Source organism: Sebastes fasciatus, chromosome 5, assembly GCF_043250625.1.
Source record: "Sebastes fasciatus isolate fSebFas1 chromosome 5, fSebFas1.pri, whole genome shotgun sequence".
NCBI lineage: Eukaryota > Metazoa > Chordata > Actinopteri > Perciformes > Sebastidae > Sebastes > Sebastes fasciatus.
Window position 1 is genome coordinate 6141901 of NC_133799.1, and position 23411 is coordinate 6165311.

Below are 23411 nucleotides of genomic sequence, written 5' to 3' on the forward strand. Positions count from 1 at the left end.
GCCTTTTCCTCCTTCTGAGAGCAGAGAGATACGTGTGTGGATGTGTGTGCTGAAGCTGCTGGCAGTCCGCGGTGAGAAAGAAAAAAGCGGCAGATGACGGGATGAGAGACAACGTAGTGTAACGTTATACAGACATAACAAGGCTGCTGAATGAAAGAGGCATCCGCCAATACATTACATGGAAACACACCGTGTTAATAATAAGCCAACCACCTCACGGTACCGCCAGCTGTAAGCTGTGATCTGTTTTTAAAGTAACGCACCTTGGCGGAGGTCCTACGCTCTCCGAGTGCACTTCTAGTTCTATTGTAGCGTTGTCAGTTGTGAAACAGAAAATTAAGCCATATACTCAGAACATTTCTCTGGGTGCTCTCAGTGTCATCTACGGTATAACATCTCTCCCCAATCATTGTCTATGGAGCAGTTCCACAATTTATACTTGATGACATCATAAATTTGAGTTTTACCACTCTAGTTTTGGGATTTGGGAGAGAGTTGTTCATGTTTACTAATATTTTTTGGACTGCCTTAGGCCACAGGAATAACAAATTTCCCCTTTAAGCACTTACATTTACATTATATATTAAAAAGCATTCACTGCTTATTCACCACTAAACAAAAATCATACCTGACAAATAGCTGCAACTGCCTCCAGTGCACATTTCTCCATTGTGTTGCATAACAATGGACTTGTCTTGCTCAGTGCTTCCATCTTGTTAGAGTAGATTCCAATTTGATCCTCTGGGCGTTCCTTGCACACAAATACACATCTTCAGTTTAGTTTCTCAAGTGCACATGTAAATATTAGAATCCAAAATCTGTAAAGCATGTAAACACAGACATAAATCCAGTCTTACTTTTTTTAGCTTTCCTTCAAAATCATCCATGAAAGTGGTTTTCCATGATGAAGTGTTTTCCTCATGACTGAAGGATAGTGAGACTAACTTGTCCCACACCTAGAAAGAGAGACATATATACATTTTAGTAGGTGAGCTACGCCAAAATTTAAACGCTATATACAACATCAAATCAGGGCTATCGCACTGGAAAATTAACAAATTGAATGTAAAACCATATAAACAACACATCCATTACTGCCATTCATTTCTGCTTACCTTAATTTCATGGTGTACAGAAAACTTCGTACAATCCCAATCATTAAGCAGTTTGTTTCTGAAGGTATTTCTCCGCCATTTCCTCATTGTTTCTAATGTCTCCAGGAATGACTCTCGACTTATCTTTCTTGACTGTAATAGAATGTATAAGTTACTATGGATATCGTTTTTTTCCTTTACATAATAAAAAAAAACTCTCTTCTTTTGATAAAAAAAACTTTTTATCATACTGTAGAATTGCACTGCTTGCATTTAAGCATTAAGACTTAGCTTAACTGTATTTTTAGCTTTGCTGTGTACTTTTAATAAGGAACATCACAAATAAGACTTTTTTTAAAACATATGAAACACAAGTGTAGATACATATTCTAAACCTGGTCAAATGTTCGGTAGAGGAAAAACAACAATTAACTAATTAACAATATTTAGAAATCTACCTCAAATTGATTCTTTTTCCTTTTTACAAGATAGAAAAAAATAAAAGAATAAAGCTGTGCTGTAAACTGCTCCAGGCATTTCAAGTCTTGACTATGGCTTGGTTTGGAGACATAAAAGTGTGGCCTGTCCAACAGTCTGACAAGTGGGCCTCACCTGAGAATCGGTGTGGTCGTATGCCTTTTCAATCAGACAGACCAGATCAAGGAAATAAATAGGAACATCACAGTAGCCTGGTTCTGTCATGCGACTACAGATAGATCCAAGAAGCTGTACTGCAGTTTTCAGACAACACTCTCCATATTCCTTATCAAAGCTATGGGAAGAAATATTTGATTACTGTTGTGTATGCATAAATATTCCTCGCAATATATACAGATACTGAAATTCATACACATTACTGCAGAGATCCTGTATTACAGTGGTAGGTAAAGGTTTGTATTTTACCTTTTACTGCGATGGTTTTCTCTGCTGATGAGTTGTAATGCCAAATCTTCCAAAGCCTGTAAAGTGAATAACAGAGCACACGTAATTTGAAGACAAAAGAAGTTCACTGTGGTAGTGGTAGCTTTTATTTACATTGTATACCTTTTTTAGGGGGTGGGGGTGGGTGGGGTATATAATGCAGTGAGAGGGAATCAAAACAGTACATTTGCGGGTCGGACAGCTAAACAATGAGCTGAAACTGCAGATCATCACTATGAGTGACCCCCTTTCACAGTTTCATTGTTTCCACATTGTCATTTCATATATTATTATAAAAATATATTATAGCCGTTTTCAGGATACATACCTTGTTGGAGTGAATCATTCCAGATTTGATACTGAACTGTATGTAGTTAAGAATGTCTAGAAGCTCCACTTGCACAATGGATGTGAAGCTGCTTAGATCATCCACACTCAGCAGAGGCATCCAAGAGTGTGTGAGAAGACGATCAATATTCGTCAGGTATGCATGGTCTTTCATGATCTGGACACACCTAATTTAAAGTCAGAGTTTATTATGGTGACCAGGTGGTGAGGTAGAAAAAAGATCAGGACATACTGGGGGTGAGGGGTGGGAACCAACAAACAATGCAGTAAACGAAATTTCAACACAATTTCCAGTAACTTCCTGGGGTCTCTGTTGGTTGCCTTGCAACCTCACATTATAAAGTATTTCTTGAAATGTCAAGCTATTGCTTTAAGAAGTTTGGGTTTATGAAATACTAGGATAAAACATTAGCCACTGCTATGGAATTTCTGAGTATTAAAAGTCAAATACTGTAACAGCTCTTACTGTTATTTAGAGCCACAAATGTTGGTTGCGTACATGTGCTCAAGTATTTGCAGGAGAAAAACACTTACATACCTTTTGAAATGTGTTCCTTTGCTCCCCCTCAAGCCTGTCCAAGAGTCAAACTGTGCATTCAAGACCGGTGGAACTGGCTCAAACGGCTTGCTTTCTCCTCTAAGTAGGTGAAGCAGAGGGATGACCAAGACCCACTCCTCGATATCGTTTCGTTGAGCATTGTTGCAAAGCCTCTGAACAGCATCTGCAACACTTTACCAGAGGAGATGTCAGTGTTTAGTTTCATTATATTTACAGTGGGAAAAAAGTATTCCATATTTGAAGCAGACTGCTGTTTTTAAAAAATAATTATATAGATCCTTAAGTTTTGTTTCTACTCTATATTATGTTGTTGGAAGATATGGTCAATTGTGTTCAGATCTGCGTTTTTGAGTCTTATTGAATGCAACATTGAGCAAAGTAGTTTTTTTGTATGTTTTCAGGGTCAAGGCCATCACTGTTCATGTGTAATAGTTATCTGTCCACTGTGTTTTTAAATTGTTCAACATCTACACTGGAGTGCCAAAACAATAGAAAAGCACTTGTATCTTCCCATCTTCCTATACTTTTGATTTAATGGCACTGCTGTTGATAAGCAATGAAACAATACGTTACTGCCACCCCGTTAAGGACTGTTGCAGGGTGGATAGGCCCTTTTAAAAAGATCAATGACATACTTTGCATGGTTCTCAGGGTAAAGCTCGGTTACATTGCCTCCAAGTCTCAGTGGTCTCTTATTTTATGTTACAGTGATTGTATATGATCACACAATGCAAGTGCTGTTATTGACTTACATTTCTGTTTTTGTTGCCAGACAAATGCACTAATTTAAGAGTGGTAATTCGATGAGTGTAAGAATGGTAAAAGTAAAAGAGTTACAGCTAGCCTTTGTCAACAGTTTGGATGAGAGATGGCTATCAGTCAACATTCCTCTAGTCATGGAGCTTATTGGTCTCCACAGTGGATACATTTAAAAACGTGTCTTGGATTGTAGTGTGAAAGGAGAAAAATAAGTATTTTTAAATTTAAGTGTGCTATTGTAATCATTTTTACATTTAATAGATCTAGTGAAGTTTATTCCTGTTGCCTTTGTTATTTTCTCAGCAAAGTCTTGTTTGTGACAAACTAGTCTTTGTAAATAAATAAATAAACTTGAAGCCGACATCAAGTTTAATTTTTGATCATGTATGAGGTCAATTGGAAGGGTCCTCTGACTGATACTATTTCCAGGCCAAATAATACAGCTTACTGAACTTTTAACTGTAGAATGAATGGCCTATAAAGTGCTCAGGCCGACCGTCACGATTGTCTTCTCTTTAAACTTAATCCAAATTTAGCTTTTGATCATTTTTTCTTGTTTACTTTTCTTTTATTCATTTTATAATCTTTATCATTATGATTTTATTGGTAACAATTGTTATTTTATGCTAACTTAAATCACACATCACTTACCTCTTTTTATCTGACAAAGGGCTTGCAAAGTCTCTCCAGAAAGTGATGAAGTGGTGTGGCGGCCTATTAGGCAGGCAAAGAAGATCACATAGACTAGCTAGTTGATCTGTCATGTCGTCTTTCAGATACTTGTTGTAAATCAGCAAACTAACAACTCCAGCATGCAAAGGTGGTAAAAGGGATTTCATTGTTTCTGTCTGCTTTCTGGGCTTGTGATTGATGTTTTCGTCCAGAACAAGTTTGAGCAGGTTTTTCACCTAGAAAACATAAAGGAAGAAGGTAACAATAAACATCTTACACTTACTTACTCTGATGGTAATTCTTGCTAAAAATGATTTATATGAATTCAATTTGTCTCATTTTTTAGGAGACCATGTGCTAATCTAGAATAAAACCTTGAGATTTACCGGTTCACGGCAGTCTGGCAATCCCCACGGCCTTTTTGTGCCATGATGAAGAACAGGATCGCTGTATGTATAAAAGAACTGTTGTAGCTGTAAAAAGAAGTTGTCCACATTTGGTTCACTCCAAGTTGTAAGAAGGTCAAAGATGCTATCCAGCATCACCCTGCCAGCTAGCTCTCTGCCTTTCATTACAACGTCTTTGGGCGAAGACTTCAAACCCAGCCAATTCTTCTTCGGCTCGGGATGGATCACATCATCATACTGGTGCCACTCCCCTTGAAATCCAAGAGAGCAAAATTAATAGGGAAATCTATGTGCTACTTTGGATGTTCTTTTTTGATGATTTATCAGCTCCCTCAAAGAAAAGAGCCTTTTTAACCAAATCAAACTACATAACCATAAATGTTAATTTTTTTTTACATAGGTGTCTATGACCTAAACAAAATCATATATTATTAAATATCAAAATTCAAATAATTCAGTAAAATATTTTACATACAGTAAATATTAGCAGACACAAGACTGCTGTACAACTGAAAGCTGATTGCACAACTGCCCAATATACTCTGTGCCCAAACAGCCATCTGACAATCTGTATCCCGCTTTCTCATGCGTCTTACTGTTTGGAGGCCAGCAGCTGTCCTAGATCTTAGCATCTACCCCCCTTGGTGACCTACAATAAACTTGCCAGTGTTCTCTGATGGACAATTTGACACTATTATACTCTACAATGAACTATTAATGGCTAATATCTGCTCAGCCTTTTTTATCGCTTAGGCTCTAGTCTGTAAACATTAATAGAAGTAGCTGTTGAGCTCGAGTGTAGAGAAGTGAATCTAGATTACCTTCGTGTGTTAAAAAGTCCTCTTTGATTGTCAGGCACCTGTTGACATATTGATTTCCATCATTCTGGTAGATCGTCTCATACATGCCCCTCTTTTCACTGTGCTTGCAAATTAGATATTTGTAGGGTATGCTCTCATGAGTTTTGTCCTTGTGAATCATAACTCGCCCCTCAACAAGATACATTTTGTCCCCTAGAGACCTGTGAAACACAAACATTATTATCAATGATGTGACGTTTCCTTGGTTTGTACTGGAAAATTGACAACAGTTGTTCTGATATAATTGTGAATAATGTGTTTTTAAAAGAAGCCATACTGTACCTAGAGAAGGACATTTTCCGGCCACACTCCCAATCTCCAAAAATGTTTTTAGACATCAAGAAAATCTCATCCTTTTCTGGATCCAAATGAAAATCTTTGGAAGTGACAGCATGGAAGTACACAGGCGTACATTCGCTGCTTGGCAAACTAAAAAAGAAAAATCAAGTAGATAAAAGTTAACTTCATATATTCTTTATAATCAATACAGTGATGAAACGCTTATATGAATCAAAAAGCTTGGGACAGAATTATTCCTATACAAATGCTGTTTAAATAATTAGCATCTAAAATTACAGTAATTCTATTTTTTTACCCTACTCCCACTTTCCCTTGCAGTAACCCGTCTGCTTCCAGTTCGCTACCTGAGTGCTGCGTGCACATTGAAATCATGACGGGAAGAAGAAAGTAATTTTCTCTCAATGAAATCATAGTCTTCTCGAAGCTTAAAACAAACTGCTAACGAGCTAACGAGATGCAGCAGCAAAACTTGGTGTACCTCAGGCTACGTTGTGTTTTCTACTCAAACAAGAAACCGTAATGGCTGCTACAGATGGAGACAGAAAACGAATGCGCACGAGGAAAGCACCCATGGTTGAAGCCGCCCTTGAAACAGCTGAAGCCAAGTTTGACACAGCTGTACTGTATTTAAAAACAGTCAAAGAAATTCAGTAAATAGTGAAGCAGTCCGTTTCATTAGGCCTACTTTATATTTATGTAATATATATATATACAAATGTCAATTAGATTGTATTCTGCATGAGAAATAACAGAAGAAGATTATAATAATCATCCATTTATAGTGATCAACTTGACCCAGACAGACGTGATCACTAATAAGAGGTTTCCACTGTAATACAATATCAAAATATTTTGTAGCAGATAGTATTACTGGATTAGAAATACAATGAAATAACATTAAAAGAAAACAGACTAAACAGAACATCACATGAATATTTAACGTATACAGTAGATCAGGCAAAAAAATATCTAAAATGTCTCATTAACTTACGTTTGTGGTGCCTGAAGTTCACTGGATGTTTCAGAGATGTTTGCTGTCACTAGAGGACCCACATTCTCATCACTCTGACTGGGAGGGCAGGGGGGCGTTGGTGAACTGGAGACATCTACATCTCTGTTGTCTGGCTGCTGTTCCCGTCTCTCTGCCAGGCGTGTGTTTGTTTTCTCATTTGATTTGGTGTCAACAGTCTGTGAGGAAAAATAAAAGGTTGAAGAGTAAACAAAGCCCTGATCAGATGATCAGGATATTACTATATCCATTGTACTATATATACAGCTAAAACATCAAGTTCCTGAAGTCCTCAAGGAATCTGATTGCCAGACATAAAGAATAAGCTGTATAATGTAGACTTATCTTACTTGTCAATTCTCACATTTAACATGTGAAACTCAAATTTTATTGTCTTTACTATTAAACAAAGGCCTTGGTTGGTAAACTGACAGTAATATTACACAGTTAATAACCTATATTCATGATTGTTGTCAAAACACTGTGGATCTGAGTCAGTTTGAGGGTTAAAACTCGATGTATTTGACTGATAACTACCTCAGTGTTTTGGGCGGTTTCCTTTGTTGCTGAACATGGATCAGCAGAATGCTCAGTGTTTTTGGTATTTGGGTCATCTGTGTAACAACGTCTCTTATCTCTGGCTGCTTGGTTTTCTTTCCTGTCAGCTTGGTCATGCTGTTCAGTGTTGGTGTGATTTTCATTATCATCTGGCCTCACAAAGAGATTCTGTGCCTCATGAGAGATTATTTTATCCTTATCTTGTTCAGAGACAGACTGCTTGGGCACCGAACCACATTCTTGAGATGTTTGCTCAGACGATTCAGGTGCAGTGGAGTCGGTTTCTTTAGTTGAAATTAGAGATGACACAGATATTGGCCCAGAATGAATGTCTCTTGGCTTGTCAGTAGCAGGCGGCACTGCATCAGGGCTGTCCTCTGTACTAATATCTGGTGAGACCTCTGTCAGTTTATCACTGGCTGGTGCAGAGGAGGGCGGTGTGGTGTAAACAGACAGGTTTGATCCAGGTGCTGCCTCACTGCATGGTTGAGTGTCACTTTCAGGAGCTGTAGCAGAATGCCTCTCTTCCTCCTTACAAGTCTCTGTGACTTGTGTCTTCTTGGAAGTGACTGATTCACCAACTGAGACTGTCTGGTTGGGGGATGAGGGCGTGGCTCCTTTTTCCAGTGTGTCTGGGCTGGCAGTGTTATCTGATGGGTCCTGTGGTGTAGTGCCATTTCTGGCTGCCTCGAAGTCGTCACTAGCCGGCTGCCCCTAAAAAGTCAACATAGTTAGCTTAGCAGACAGGTATTGCCAACTTTAATTTTGCCATATTGCACTTAGCAGTAAACACGTGCATTTCCACAACAGCTTCACAGCAGGGGTTTACCATCTGTAGCTGAGTCACACCATAGGCTTGTCAGTGTTACTGGTGCTACACGGTGGTCAGGCACACACTGATTACATTACGTACCCACCGCCCCCACTGTCATTTTGCTTTTTTTTTACAGAAATAAAACCCATTTAGTTAATTTTGGCGTATCAGCGCCGTGTTATCAATACATAAACGGACGACAGACGCTACAAACTGAAAGTGAAAGGGACTGCTCCGTACGGAGTCTCATCACAGAGTACTGTAGAAGGAGTCAGATTTCACACACATGGGATGAGAGAGAGTTGACAGACAAGACGATGGCGGAGGATTTGGTATCGAAGCAAAAATTCCAGACTTAAACCCAATGCTATAAGGGAACCGTAACGTAAATTATGTAATCGTTGTGCAGAGGACTGAGCGGTCAGAGGACGGAGCGGTCAGAGCACGGAGCGGTCAGAGCCAGTGTGCGTGGCGGAGCAGCGCTGGGTGGAAACCTGCGGCCCCGTAGCAAAAGCTCGACCAGAGAGGCCAGACACACAGCTGCCCGACGTTAAAGATCAAAGTAAGCGCGCTACACATATTGACCATCATCTTTTCTTGTAAAAATCAATCCACGTAGGAGATAACATCTAACTTGTGCGTGCAGTGTCCGATGGTCACAAAAATGTAGGGCTGCGTCAATCGGCGTCCCGCAAATACCCCCGACTTTTGCGAGGGTGTGAGGGATAGATCATCGCTGCTTGTAACTTTAATTCTGTTTTGATTTCTTTTTTTAATGTTGTTGGTTAACTTCATGGCTTATTACACTTTTAATGAGCATGACAATTATACCAATAGATTCACTTTTTCTTAGCCTTTTCACCTTTATCTGGGCAGTGTTTTCTTGGTCTTCTTTAACATCTTTTGGAACCTGGTCTTGATCCTCCTCTTGTCTTTTCTCCTCAGCAGTGACTGAGGGTTGGTGTGCTGATGTGGCCACATCTGGGTAACAATTAATGTTATGTGACATATTAGTACGATATAGCTAACCAAAGTTAATGTGGCAGTTTTAGTCTTTTATGAAAACAAGATAATAAATTACAAACTTCAGCTTTAAGGCCAACCAAACTGGAATTTCAGCTATCTTGTAGAGAAAGCATATTTCATTAAAGTCTACGTACAGCACAAAATGTATTATTATTTGCTATGAGAAACACTATACTTTGTTGCAGAAGCCTTTTATGACTCAAGAGTCAAGATTAAAAAAACTAAACATGTGATATGAATATAAGAAGTGATTTAATATTGATAGTGTTTTGGTTATTTAATAAAAATCAATAGATGGATGTGTAGATTTCTACAAAAATGATGCAGTCAACAATCCTGCATGAATTTCTATTTCACCAAATGAAGCTTAGCGTAAATTCAGTCAGGAAGACTCTCTTTACACGGTGTTTCACTCTTAGTTAACCAACCAGATTCTGCCACAATCCCCTTGAGCCTATCATGTCGTTGCTATCAAAAATACAGTTCTCTGTCAGTTTGCAATATGAACTGATGCAACCTGCCTCCACCCCATCACATCCTGTCTTCTTCATATTCAATGCACAGGCCTGCTCCACATCCCTTCTCTGGATCTTCAGCAACTCTCTTCACCACCACCAGTGTCTAGACTCTGGTGGGAATATATCCCCCTTTAATATACTACGTCACAATGGAGTCTAATCGCCAAAGACTTTGCACTATTCATCTCATCATGCACCATGTAGGCAGAAAATGTTTGCAAAATGGAATCTCTCCTGATTGAAATAACCACAAGTAATTAGAAAAAAAAATTGTTTGCTGGGACACGTACCTTGGGTCCTATTTTGCGTCAAGACACATAACTTGAAGCCACATTCAGGACAGAATTTATGTGACCTTTCCACTTGATTTCCACATTCAGGGCAAAACATGATTTACCTGTTCAGAAAGATAACAAAAAGAATAGCGTTAGCTTTCAGAAAAGTTTTTGAATCGAGTTATTGTATCTAATTATTTCGTAAAGTAAAAGCCAATAAGAGAATGTATGGAGACCAATGTAACAGGCTGCTATAACGTAATGGTAATTTAGCCCAATATAAAACTACTAAAGGATTTAGGTCTTCCTGTGGTATGTGCGTAGTAGCCTTGTAACATTTTGTCTCACTTCCTTCCTCCTCTCCGTCTGTCATTTTTCTTTCAACTAGAACCCAGCGCAAGATGATCTAAAAAACTCTTAAAACTCAGTCAGAAGCATACAGTCCAGCCTAATCCTATAATGAATTATTAAGAATACATATTATAGCAAATTCTATTGTAATACAAAAATATTTTTTTTAAATAGCTGTCAGTATGACTAACCTAAGATTTACTATAACAGACAGAGTACTTGAATATTCTAGTCATCATAATTTAATGGATTATTCTTGGGTCAATACAATAGATGAACTTGTTCAGATAACCTACCTTGCTTGCTCTTCTTGGTTACATGGTTGAAACTGAAAATCTGAGCTGATAACTGACGTTATATAACATAATGCAGTTACTTTCATTTTCATTTACTGTAAGAGGTGTGGCTACTTTTGTTTTTCTGCCACACTTATTACAAAACATCATGACCGAGAAGTGAAATCTTTGAATTACTTGTTTTGTCCAACTAGAATAGATATTTCATTTGCTTTCATATATGACAAAGATAAGCTGCAAATCTTTTCATTTGAGAAGCTGAAACAAGGGAATAGACTTAGGCAAGGTTGGAAATTCACTTTTTTGTCCACCGGCCACTGAGTAGATCACCATTGTTTTTTTGGCTGGTGAGTGAAGCAAATCTAACAGCCACTTGCATATTTCACGATGCAGGTGCTAATTTCCAACCCTGGTCCTAGGTCCATCAAAATAATTGCTGATCCATTTTCTTTTGATTGACTAATCGTTGCAGCCCAATATGCCACTCGCACCTTTATTATCATTTATGCAATATTATTAATATAGACCACCTTTACAAATTAGACAAAGCATATAGTGCAATCATGGTCACACAAAACATCTAATGTATGCTGCACCAAGTGGTTATTGTTATCATATTATTTAATAGTATTTTTAAGAAGTATTTAAACAATATATATCTTTTTACAGCAGACTTTAAGATCAGTTCTCCTGAACTACAGTGATTATGAAGTTTAGGAAATCCTTGGCTGAACTCCAATCATATCTTCACAGCAAAATGTCCACACAGAAAGTGTGGAAACAGTCAATACTATCAGTATTATTAGTAGTAGTAATATTATGTTAACCATGTTCAGTAACCTGCTCTACAACCTTCAGATACACTTCTATTACACACAGACATCCTCATTGGTAACCACTAGGTGGCAATATTGATTAATCTAAAACACTTTATAGTTAAATAACAAGTAAAAACAGTAATTGCAGTAGTAATGGTATTTATAATACTACTTGACATGCTAGGGAACAAAAGGAGGTCTGCACACTGTTAAGCTCCAAATGGTTTATTTCTTTCTCTCTCTTGTAAGGCAATGCTTTGATCTGTAAAGACCTTACTCAGGCAAATGTGAAAGAGTAAAACAGGCATTTCTTGTAGAGGCAGTAATCAAGTGAGGTGATAATGATTTAAGTTAATTTAACTCCAAAACAAAGGCTTTAATCCTTTGAGGGAACTGTCTGTAAATGTATTGATAACTACACTTGTAATTTCTGTACCACCTTCTTATCAAATGACCACCATGTGTATTTCAGGTTCTGTGTATTTCACACTAACTACCTTAAGCCTAGGTGAGGCTTCATTATAAAATTCCCACATACAACTATAAAGAAAAGTAAACAATGCAGAATTATTTTTGTAAGTTAGAAGTTTTGTGTAAAAAGTAATATCTTTTGTGTAGTGTGGCATTCAAGACTCCCAAAGTGGAAATGATCTCATAGATTCTACTTATTAGTACTACAAATAATAGTTAGGAAAACAAAAAATACAGGTGCAGGGAGAGAGAGGTATGTGGGTGTGTCTATGCCCAAGAGCCCTAAAGCTGCCAGGCCTGCTGATAAAACAGGAATTACTTTATAGCCAAAGCCAAAGTACAACGCCCTCGTCATCTTTCAACGCTTCTCACCTATGACATGAGGCTGGTGGCCTGCCTCCAGTTCCAGAAATTACTGTAATGCCATTTCCATTCTATCGGTCCTGTCTTTTCAGATTCTGCCATTCCCCAACTCGTCCAGCAGCTGTCACTAGAGGGCCTTCCTGCCTCCACCATCACCTAAAGCTGTTCCCTATTCCCCCTAGTGCAGGCCAGCATTAGCCCTCAGTCAGTACCTTTCCCTTGCCAGTTTGTCTCTGTTGCTTACCAGCCATAGTGCGCCAACAATTACTGTGTCTTGTCTACCCGTCTCAGCCACACTGACATCTTGCCTGCACCCTTAGTCTTCTTGGTACTGTGGCTTGTTTGGACTGATCTATTGTTGCCAACCTTTTGCTTGCCACTCGTAAAGTAAAAGCCAATAAGAGAATGTATGGAGACCAATGTAACAGGCTGCTATAACTTAATGGTAATTTAGCCCAATATAAACTGCTAAAGGATTTAGGCCTTCCTGTGGTATGTGCGTAGTAGCCTTGTAGCATAACCAGTTTTGTCTCACTCACTTCTTCCTCCGTCTGTCTTTTTTCTTTCAACTAGAACCCAGCACAAGATGATCTAAAAAACTCTTAAAACTCAGTCAGAAGCATACAGTCCAGCCTAATCCTATAATGAATTATTAAGAATACATATTATAGCAAATTCTATTGTAATTCAAACATATTTTTTTTAAATAGCTGTCAGTATGACTAACCTAAGATTTACTATTACAGAGTACTTGAATATTCTAGTCATCATAATTTAATGGATTATTCTTGGGTCAATACAATAGATTAACTTGTTCAGATAACCTACCTTGTTTGCTCTTCTTGGTTACATGGTTGAAACTGAAAATCTGAGCTGATACCTGAAGTTATATAACATGATGCAGTTACTTTCATTTTTCATTTACAGTAAGAGGTGTGGCTACTTTTGTTTTTCTGCCACACCTATTATAAATCATAATGATTTCCAGGAAGTGAAATCTTTGACTTACTTGTTTTGTCCAACTAGAATAGATATTTCATTTGCTTTCATATATGACAAAGAAAAGCTGCAAATCTTTACATTTGAGAAGCTGAAACAAGGGAATAGACTTAGGCAAGGTTGGAAATTCACTTTTTTGTCCACCTGCCACAGTGGCCAGTAGATTCAAAAATCTACTCAGCCACTCACCATTGTTTTTTTGGCTGGTGAGTGAAGCTAATCTAGCAACCACTTGCATATTTCCCCATGCGGGTGATAATTTCCAACCCTGGTCCTAGGTCCCTATTCATTAATCCATCATCAAAATAATTGCTGATTAATTTTCTTTTGATTGACTAATCGTTGCAGCCCAGTATATCACTCGCACCTTTAATATAATTTATGCAATATTATCAATATAGACCACCTTTACAAAGAAGACAATGCATAAAGTGCAATCATGGTCACACAAAACATCTAATGTATGATGCACCAAGTGGTTATTGTTATCATATTATTTAATAGTATTTTTAAGAAGTATTTAAAAAAAAAAAAATCTTTTTACAGCAGACTTTAAGATCAGTTCTCCTGAACTACAGTGATTATGAAGTTTAGGAAATCCTTGGCTGAACTACAATCATATCTTCACAGCAAAATGTCCACACAGAAAGTGTGGAAACAGTCAATACTATCAGTATTAGTAGTAGTAATATTATGTTAACCATGTTCAGTAACATGCTCTACAACCTTCAGATACACTTCTATTACACACAGACATCCTCATTGGTAACCACTAGGTGGCAATATTGATTAATCTAAAACACGTTATAGTTAAATAGCAAGTAAAAACAGTAATTGCAGTAGTAATGGTATTTATAATACTACTTGACATGCTAGGGAACAAAAGGAGGTCTGCACACTGTTAAGCTCCAAATGGTTTATTTCTTTCTCTCTCTTGTAAGGCAATGCTTTGATCTGTAAAGAGCTTACTCAGGCAAATGTGAAAGAATAAACAGGCATTTCTTGTAGAGGCAGTAATCAAGTGAGGTGATAATGATTTAAGTTAATTTAACTACAAAATAAAGGCTTTAATTCTTTGAGGCAACTGTCTGTAAATGTATTGATAACTACACTTGTAATTTCTGTATCACCTTCTTATCAAATGACCACCATGTGTATTTCAGGTTCTGTTACTATATATTTAACATTGTATTCTGTATGTATATAAACTGGGGAAAAAAAGTTCGGAAACTTGTGTTTGATGGATTATTTTTCTGCTGTTACAATGCTAATGGTCATTGTATTTTACATCGTTGGAAAGCCTGTTTATTTACCTTCACAATGATGTCCAACTTGTAAGGATCATGCATTTGTGGGATGAGCAACACAGCTGATTATGTGGGGAGCGCCCAAGAAAAATTTACCAAAATGCTCCGTCAATGGTAAACAGTGTATTCTCCTGTTGGTGTTGACTCTTGTTTTGAGTTGTTTGGTGGATTGGATGATTGAACTCTCTATCAGTAACAAGGAACAAACAAGACATATTGGCTATTTTACACTTTATTCATTTAATACACCGTCAGGAGCCTCAGTAGCGGGTGGAAGATCCATACGCAGCCACAACAGCCTGGCACCTCGTCCTCATGCTGGTTTTTGCTTACATTTATTTTTTGGCTCATTTCAGTGTGTTATTAAAACAAAACATTTTACATTTGAAAAATGTGTGAAATAAAAGTCTGAAAATGTCTGAAAAAAAAGTTTGAAAAAAAAGTTTGACAAATGTTGGAAAAATGTTGGAAAACAAAAGTCTAAACAATGTCTGAAAAAGGTAAAAAAAAAAAAAAAAAAAAAAAAAGACTGGAAAAAATGTCCGTGTCAGAATATACACGGTAATTAAACACATATGTGAAATACCTCCCTCCATGTTTCTATAAAAAGGAGCCTTTTTTGAGGTATCCAGCTGAGTACCTGAAAGCACTGACAGAGGAAGACAAGATTGAGCTGAAAGGCTTCATATCCATGGGAAACGTGGACCAGTGGCTGCTTGAGATGCACGAGTTCCTCCTGTTGAGTCTGGGCCGCCTGAGGGCCACCGACGACTACAAACCATCCTGGAGGTAAACCTGTTAAACTAAATCTTTCCTTGTTAATGCAGTTGCTCCCCAAAGATCTCTCAGGCTGCATTTTGTGCAAGAGACATCTAAAATATATCATTATTATTTGGCAAGATGCAGCTATATAAAACATGAAGTCTTGGGTCCTCGTTCAGGATTCGGATGGCCTGAGGGAAGTAGCTCCTCTGTAGCCTCTCCGTTCTGGCCCTATGACTGTAGTAGCGCTTCCACAACCGCAACCGTTCAAAGAAAATCCTAAACATTATATTTACCTTGTGTGTTTCAGCAACAAGGAGGTGCTCAGACTTCACTGTTTTGTCTTTTAACACCAGAAGTTGTAATGTGTCCCGTTGCTTGTGATCATCTTGTGTCTGCATTTTAGCAAATATCTGAGCAGTTTTATAATAAAACACACGGAGTGATATCTGCCGTGGTTGTATTGATGTCACACCATATGACCTCCTCAAAAATATGGACGTGGCTGTGTGAACCAATCAGGGCAGCGACTTTTACTATTAACTCTTCACTATAGCCAGCAACATGCTGATACAGAATATATATGTGATACTATCAAACAGGTAGATGATTATAACAAGCTTAAAGCAGCTAAAGGGTAAAGGAGGTGGGGGGACTGGATGTTAAGGGGTTGAAAGTGTGGAATTTTAAGTATGCACACTTTGTGAAACATCCACCCGTTTTCTTAAGTACTTGTTGTGAAGGGAGCCTGTCCTGTATTTGTCAAGAGGCTGGGTACAGCCTGGACATATAGCCAGGAGTAATAGAGGAGTAATGTCTACCTGAGCAGAGAATGAAGTCGCTCTCCCTCTGTGTGTCTTGTAATCCGAGCTTTTCCGTGCCCATAGCTGGGCCGACCACACATGCTTTTAATGCATGTTTGTGTATGTGAGCGTGCCCCACTGGCTAGCTCACATGCACTGCTCTCATATGGTGGTTACAGCTGATAACGCCGTCCCGACCGACGGCGCTGTTGTGAAGCGGAGCACTCACCCTCAAGTTCCGCTCAGCTGTCGCTACGTTGAGAGCCGTGCGGAGGCAATAGAAATGCTCCCAATCTCGCATTTAGCCCCTTTAATAGATTAAAGAAATAAGCCCCTCAAAACGATAAATTTTTTGTTCAATTAATGTTTATAAACTTGGACTGCTTTGTCTTAAAGCTATGAACCAGAGAGAAAACCTTTGGATTTTTGGTAATATGTTCTCTGTGGTCAGCTGCTGTCAATCACAACCCTGGCCAGTCGACAGTAAATGTACAGTAATGAAAAACATAAACAAAAAGGATGCCGTTAAGAAAAACTACCATGACGCTGGTGCTGAAGGGTTCTGGTTCCTGTATGCAAACATGGTCCTCATCATCCACACCTTTTCCTTCTTCTCAGTGTGAAAGAGACGGTGTGTGCCTACATGGACCGTAAACAAGTGGAGGTGCCTCCTTATGTGGAGGACAAGTTTCCTGAAAATCTGCTGATGTCTCAGATTGTGGAGACCTGGAAATGTGCCATCACAGCCAAACAGGACTGGATGATGGAGGGATGAACGGGACGACTTCAGATTCAGGTTAATTGCTGATTATACATATTCGAAACGAATGAGGTTAGATTTGACTTTTTTTATTTTATTTGTTTGTGTTTTTATTGATTTTTCTGAGATGATTATGTATGAAAGACTAACAGAATGACCTTCAGACTCTTAAAGACAATGAAGCATAACAAAACTGATTGAACTTGAGTAAACACAGCCTTGAATATACAGTTTGTTTAGTGTTATCATGAGCCAGCTGTTCATTTACTGCCTTTTGTCACTATATTAGAAATCATTTGAAGGCTCATTTGAAGAAAATATCAGGATCTACTCAAGAAAATGTTGTGACTTTGACAATCATATACTGTGCCAATGTTTTATATTATCTTTTTCACGATTGCTTTTTATATTAGAAATCATTTGAAGACTCATTTGAAGAAAATATCAGGATCTATTCAAGAAGATGTTGTGACTTTGACAATCATATGATCTGCAACTGTTTTATATTATCTTTTTCGCGATTGCTTTTTAAATTTTTGAGCTAAAATGTATTTTACTATTGACCACCAGAATATGATAATTAGGGTAATGGTGGTACAATAAAGTAGTATAGAACAAATATGATACGTCACATTTTGCATTTTATTTTTCTTAAGCATTTTAGTACATATAGTTGGCAGTTTGCTTGGAATTGATTAGACAGTGTTTGTTTGATTTATCTGATTTATGTTGTTAGATCATGTTTGGGATTATAGACTCTAGAAAATCATGGTCATAGTCTGTGACGTCACCCATGAGTGACGACAGGGATGTTTGAAGCCTGGATATGCTTGTACTCTTCTCTTCTAGTTTCAGAAAATCTAAATCAGGAAATGGGAAACAAAACATGTCTGAACTCTTTAATAATAAATAATGTGTTACAAGCTCCAGATCTCACAGTGATGTCCAAATCTGCTTACGTACTGGCCAACAGACGATTTTATGTAAAGCAAGTCATCTTTCACAACTGTACATCTACAAGCAGTAAATGTTTATATTTCTATTTTCTTAATGATTACATTTGGAAATGATTACATTTGTGCAACTAATCAATAAATCAATCCATACTGATATTGTTTTGAGTTTAAATTGATTTTTGGGAGGGTTAAGATATTATGGTCACTAAATTAAATGAAAGCAACTTTCAATTCCAGTCTGATCCAAGACAGAAAGTACTGACCTGCTGGTCCAGTCTTTCCAGAATTGTTTTTTTATTGTGTGATAAATGATTGTGAACAGTCAGATGAGGATTTGGTAATCTAGTCCAACTTTTCATCAGGTTTACATGATAATGTGTTTTTCAAAACTCTAAAGACCAACAAAAAAGTTATTTGGTCCCATTCAAGAAATGAACTCCTTTATGTACACGACTGCAAATTTGCTGAAAAATGTGAGGTTACATTTGGAACTTTTCCATGAGATTTTAACTGTTTTCCTTATTATACAACGCATCATCCACGTAAACCTTTCATTCATTCCAATTCTGCTTTTTTTGTTATAGATTTAAAAACCCACCATTAGCTAATCCTGGACATTAATCAAGAATTATAATCTCCATATAATTTAAAGGACACATTCATCCAAGAGAAGTGGGTGAGTGTAGCCGTATCCAGATAGTTTTGACTAACAGAACAAATAGCAGGCAGAAACACTGTTCTAAATAAATTCAACCGCTTTAACAAAAGTTGTTTTATTCTCATTGTCTCATGTAAATAAATTACATCGTCTTTAGTTACAAAAATAAAATGAAACCTAACCAACATGACACACGTTGGACTTATCCATTTCAGACTTAAGAATATGAGAATCTTTTTTTTTCTTGAAATCCTAATGATCATAATGTGATGTCATACAAATGCTTTAACAAAAGTGTTGATTTTCAGGGACTGAATTCTCGTCCCAAACCGACTGCCAGTCTACTGGTCCACCTGTCGTTATCAGACCGTACGACGCAGCAGACAAACTACAGAACGTCACAAACATAAAGAGCAATTTAAAAAATAATATTCATGCAACAGAAGTTGGGGCTGGGCAGTTTCTTTACAATGAAAACTACCTGAGGAGACAAGTTGACAAAAAAAAACAAAAATAAAAACCTCATTCCAGTGTATCTACAGATGGAAAACTGTTTTTGGATAATACAATGTGATTTGTGATACAAAATGTTCTTGCAAAGTTGTAATGACACACATTATTAATGGATACTAAAGAAGTCTGTCAGCTCTGTCTGATACACTGGTATATGGTCATACTAAAAAAATGTTAATACCAACTTACAGATGCTAAAAAACAAAATTCAGTGCTAAAGCACAGCTTCTCTTAACGTCTCCCGATGTGATTTCTGCAATGGTCAGTCCTGACAAACATCCCAGCAGAAGGAAACACCAGAGGGTTAATTTTATCTTCATGTACTGAAGGAGAAATCGCTCTGAATAACAGGATGTGTTGTAGAAGGTGTAATGTTGTCCGTCAGTGCTGGTTCTTCATTCCCTGTGGTTTGCCCGATTTCTTATCCTGCTGCTGCAGCTGCAGCTGCTGCTGCTGGCCCCGACCAGGACCAGTCATTCCTCGGCCACGACCGCCAAACAGACCTGCAGAGAGAAACAGATAGAGAAACGTCTGTTCATTTTTGTTGACTGTGATAACTATTGTTCGGACAGATCGCAGTTTGCCAGATCTTTTATAAGAAAAGATGAAGCCATCCAATCTAAGAGGTTCACTTTGAGTGATTAGGGTGCTAACGTGACAACAATTCAGGAACTGATGCTCAGAAAACACAAAAAAACTTGAGCCCTCTTACAATTCGTTTGGGCAAAACCCTCGATGCTCCGGAGAGTGTGTGGACTTTATAATATCAGAGAAATTTGGAAACAACCATAAACTGACGCGCCAATATTCAGGCCCAATCCTAATGTCATCCTATGTGGATATTGAGATTGGGTCTCAGATTATGACAACGGGCACAAACAAACGGCCCTGCAGCGGTCCGTCTGATGAGCAGCGAGTGTTTCCACTCACCTCGGCCGGCTCCTCCTCTTCCTTTGCCCTGCTGTTTGTTCTGCTGAGCGCCTCCACGCCCGCGGCCCTTCGACACCACCTCCTCCTTCACCATGTCGATGATCTCGTCTGGGATTCGCAGGTACTTGATGGTGCTTCCTCTGATGTAGCACTCAGGCATCCTCCAAAACTTATCTCCATCCTGTTAAGAGTGGAGTGGGAGGTGTCAATGCATCCTAATCATGATGCCACAAGCTTCAGTCTACACCTTTTCAGTCTGGAGAAGATCTTTATACTAGGTTGTATTGGTTTCTATTGTACTGTTTTGATGGGAGTGATTGCCATTGTGTCCCTTGTGTAATTATCTACAGGCCAAAAAAACATAAAAAGCTTTATGTACTATGGAGTGATTGTTAGAAGCGTCTGTGGTTACTGGCTATAAACACTTTCAGAGAGATACACCTAATCTACAGCGGACTCAGCAGAAAACACTGACCCCTACAGCTAAATCTACATGTAAACACTGGACCACACAGATGTCTGCTTTTCTTTCTTAACAATAAGAAACACTGTCTACAGTTTTAGTGACAGCAGAGAAGTGAGACCAGAGCTCAGCTTTACCCGTGAGGTGCAGATGACTTCTCTCAGGTTGATGTTCATCCAGTTGTCACAGCTCACCAGGTGACCGTTGTACGTCTCTCCATTCTTCAGCTCCACCAGCTGAGGACACAAAGGACACAAAATAACAACCAGTGTTGTTAATTGATTTCCAATAATAAATATATATATATAATAATTAATTAATAATGAATACCTATTTTAATCAATTGATAGCTCTAAAATATTTACATTAAAATTAGAAACCATGACTTCAGTCTTTAGGCAATTTTTTCACTGATAACTTTCTGCACAAACACCTTGAAATAAACTTTACTAATAATGATTAACACTTTACAAGCTAAATTATTTATCCGTAATAAATAATTGACAGTAAAACATGTCAGGTTACAGTGTGACAACATGAGCTCCTTGACAGCAGAAAGAGTTGAGTGTCTCCTCACCATAGGATGGTTCTGGGCAGTCTTCAGCAGAGACAGAGGAAGCTGCAAAACAACAGAAAAAAACAGGTCACACGGAGGAATTCACCTCCCATCAACATGATTTAGTTACCTGAGTGACTTCCAGAACCACAGTTTCATACATATAGAGCAGGGGTCGGCAACCTTTACTATCAAAAGAGTCATTTTAGTCAAAAAAAAAACATCTGTCTGGAGCCGCAAAACATTTGATCATTGTGATGAAGGTAACACAGTTTATGATCTAAGTATATAGTATATAAGTCTAATGCAGTGAGGCCAAAGTGCAAATGTGCATCGGAGTATTAGGGCCACATTGAGGGAAAAAACATCTGAGATTTCCAGAATAAAGTCATAATATTACTAGAAAAAAAGTTGTAATATTATTGGAATTAAGTCGTAATATTACGAGAATAAAGTCATAACTTTACGAAAAAAAAAGCAATAATATTACGAGAATAAAGTCATAACTTTACGAAAAAAAATTGTAATATTACGAGAATAAAAGACAACTTTATGAGAATAAAGTCATAACTTTATGAGAATAAAGTCATAACTTTACGAGAAAAAAAGAAAATAACTCGTAAAATTACTACTTTATAATATTGACTTTATTCTCATAATACTACGACTTTTTTCTCTTTAACTTATGATTTTATTCTCATACTATTACAACTTTTTTTTCTCAATTTTATGACTTTATTCTCATAATATTACAACTTTTTTTTCATAAACTTGTGACTTTATTCTCATAATATTATGACTTTATTCTCATAATATTACGGCTTTTTTCTCATAAATTTGTGACTTTATTCTCGTAATATTACAACTTTTTTCCTCGATGTGGCCCTAATACCACGTCATACTGTCGTACCATAGACCTACAACAATGATAAATAAAATTGAAAATGTATAAAATAAACAGTTATTCATTTCCATGTTTATAAATCCACAGGGAGCCACTGGAGAGGAGCTGAAGAGCCGCATGTGGCTCCAGAGACCCCTGAGTTAGATGTCATCCAGAGACACCAAGCAGCCTGAAGAACCATCACATCACATCAGCAGCAGTGTTTGCTACCTCACCATACTTTACTCTATGCGAGGCAACAAACCACCCCAGTTTAAAGTTAAATAAGCTCATATCACCACGTCATCGTGATATAGAGGTTCTCTGTAACTGCATTGTTCAGTCTGTGAGCTTTTAAAACAACAACCAGTGAGTGATGTTTAATGTTAGCTCCGGTAGCGCTAGCTGCTTTAGCTTAGCATCAGTAGCTGTGTGACTTACAGCGCTACACAGAGCTGCTGCTAACACAGGTAGATGACTGTAGCTACTGGACATCTAGACTATCCACGTGTTATCTGAACACCACGGTTAAATACTCACCATTGTGTTGGTTTCTGTGTGAGAGTTTGAGTTTCACTTTGCTGTCTTGGCCTTTCACTGACACGATCTCACCACCTACTGTTCTTCTTCTTCCTCCTCTTCTAGAGAGCTTCCGGCGCTGCGGTGTGTGATCACTGCTGTGTTATAACATGCTGCCCTCTACAGGCAACAACACTCACTGACACACATTTTAATCTTATTATCTTTAGGTAAAGTGGTTATACATATACTATCCAAAGAAAAGGTATTAGTTTATGGTTGTTATTATTATCATGTTATCAAATATATCTGTCACTTGAACGTGTGTTCCTGCAATAATAAAATACAGAGCATAAACCATAAATGAGGGATATTATACCCATTACTCTGATATTAAAATAAATATAAATATAAAAAAAAATGTATATATTTCCCATATGTTATTCAGTGTGTACTGTATTTCATTGATATAGCTATTAATCGGACTCATAAGTGATCCAGGGAGGGATTTTGTATTGATAGTGAAAGATTTTCAACTTTTCTTACAAAGGAAGGAAAAAAAAGAAAAAGGAGAAAAAAGGTGTGTATATATATATATATATATAAAGAAAAAGGAGAAAAAAGGTGTGGTTATATATATATATATATATATATATATATATAAAGGAAAAGGAGAAAAAAGATGTGGAAAGAAAAAGGAGAAAAAAGGTGTGGATATATATATATATATATAAATATATATATATAAAGAAAAAGGAGAAAAAAGATGTGGAAATATATATATATAAATATATATATATTAAAAGAAAAAGGATGTGGAAATATACATATATATATGTATATAAGCTTTTTATATGTATAAATATATATATATATATATATA

The 23411-nt window shown here is 37.5% G+C and overlaps 3 protein-coding genes across 3 annotated transcripts in view; 1 reads left to right on the top strand and 2 right to left on the bottom strand.

The window, feature by feature from the left end:
• The window catches only part of LOC141767438 (E3 ubiquitin-protein ligase rnf213-alpha-like), a 54627-nt gene extending 41317 nt beyond the window's left edge, over positions 1-13310 (bottom strand). The window contains exons 1-16 of the mRNA XM_074634728.1: positions 13248-13310; positions 10136-10242; positions 9164-9282; positions 7467-8201; positions 6912-7108; positions 5903-6049; positions 5582-5781; positions 4740-5011; positions 4333-4589; positions 2902-3093; positions 2344-2530; positions 1998-2053; positions 1707-1866; positions 1116-1247; positions 858-956; positions 629-751 (exon numbers count right to left, since the gene is read on the bottom strand). Coding sequence (XP_074490829.1) covers positions 629-751; positions 858-956; positions 1116-1247; positions 1707-1866; positions 1998-2053; positions 2344-2530; positions 2902-3093; positions 4333-4589; positions 4740-5011; positions 5582-5781; positions 5903-6049; positions 6912-7108; positions 7467-8201; positions 9164-9282; positions 10136-10235 — 2976 coding nt within the window. The 5' untranslated portion in view covers positions 10236-10242; positions 13248-13310. The remainder of the gene's footprint in view (positions 1-628; positions 752-857; positions 957-1115; positions 1248-1706; positions 1867-1997; positions 2054-2343; positions 2531-2901; positions 3094-4332; positions 4590-4739; positions 5012-5581; positions 5782-5902; positions 6050-6911; positions 7109-7466; positions 8202-9163; positions 9283-10135; positions 10243-13247) is intronic.
• A 2015-nt stretch (positions 13311-15325) lies between these two features.
• On the top strand, positions 15326-18160 carry LOC141767440 (E3 ubiquitin-protein ligase rnf213-alpha-like). Its single transcript, XM_074634731.1, has 3 exons — positions 15326-15514; positions 16909-17086; positions 17340-18160. The coding sequence occupies exons 1-2, from the start codon at positions 15417-15419 to the stop codon at positions 17063-17065; spliced, it is 255 nt and encodes an 84-aa protein (XP_074490832.1). The 5' UTR covers positions 15326-15416; the 3' UTR covers positions 17066-17086; positions 17340-18160.
• A 603-nt stretch (positions 18161-18763) lies between these two features.
• On the bottom strand, positions 18764-22690 carry lsm4 (LSM4 homolog, U6 small nuclear RNA and mRNA degradation associated). Its single transcript, XM_074634730.1, has 5 exons — positions 22550-22690; positions 21148-21189; positions 20708-20806; positions 20108-20288; positions 18764-19680 (listed from the first exon to the last, which is right to left on the bottom strand). Exons 1-5 carry the CDS (start codon positions 22550-22552, stop codon positions 19559-19561), a joined length of 447 nt encoding a protein of 148 aa, XP_074490831.1. The 5' UTR covers positions 22553-22690; the 3' UTR covers positions 18764-19558.
• Between the last annotated feature and the right edge of the window lie 721 nt (positions 22691-23411).

Excerpts from the sequence above, each read along its gene's own strand:
- LOC141767440 (XM_074634731.1), top strand. The coding sequence starts at position 15,417 with ATGGGAAACGTGGACCAGTGGCTGCTTGAGATGCACGAGTTCCTCCTG. Across the intron at positions 15,515-16,908 it reads GACTACAAACCATCCTGGAG|TGTGAAAGAGACGGTGTGTG; the intron begins GTAAACCTGTTA and ends CCTTCTTCTCAG.
- lsm4 (XM_074634730.1), bottom strand. Across the intron at positions 20,807-21,147 it reads CTGCCCAGAACCATCCTATG|CTGGTGGAGCTGAAGAATGG; the intron begins GTGAGGAGACAC and ends TTGTGTCCTCAG. Across the intron at positions 19,681-20,107 it reads AAGAGGAGGAGCCGGCCGAG|GTCTGTTTGGCGGTCGTGGC; the intron begins GTGAGTGGAAAC and ends TTCTCTCTGCAG.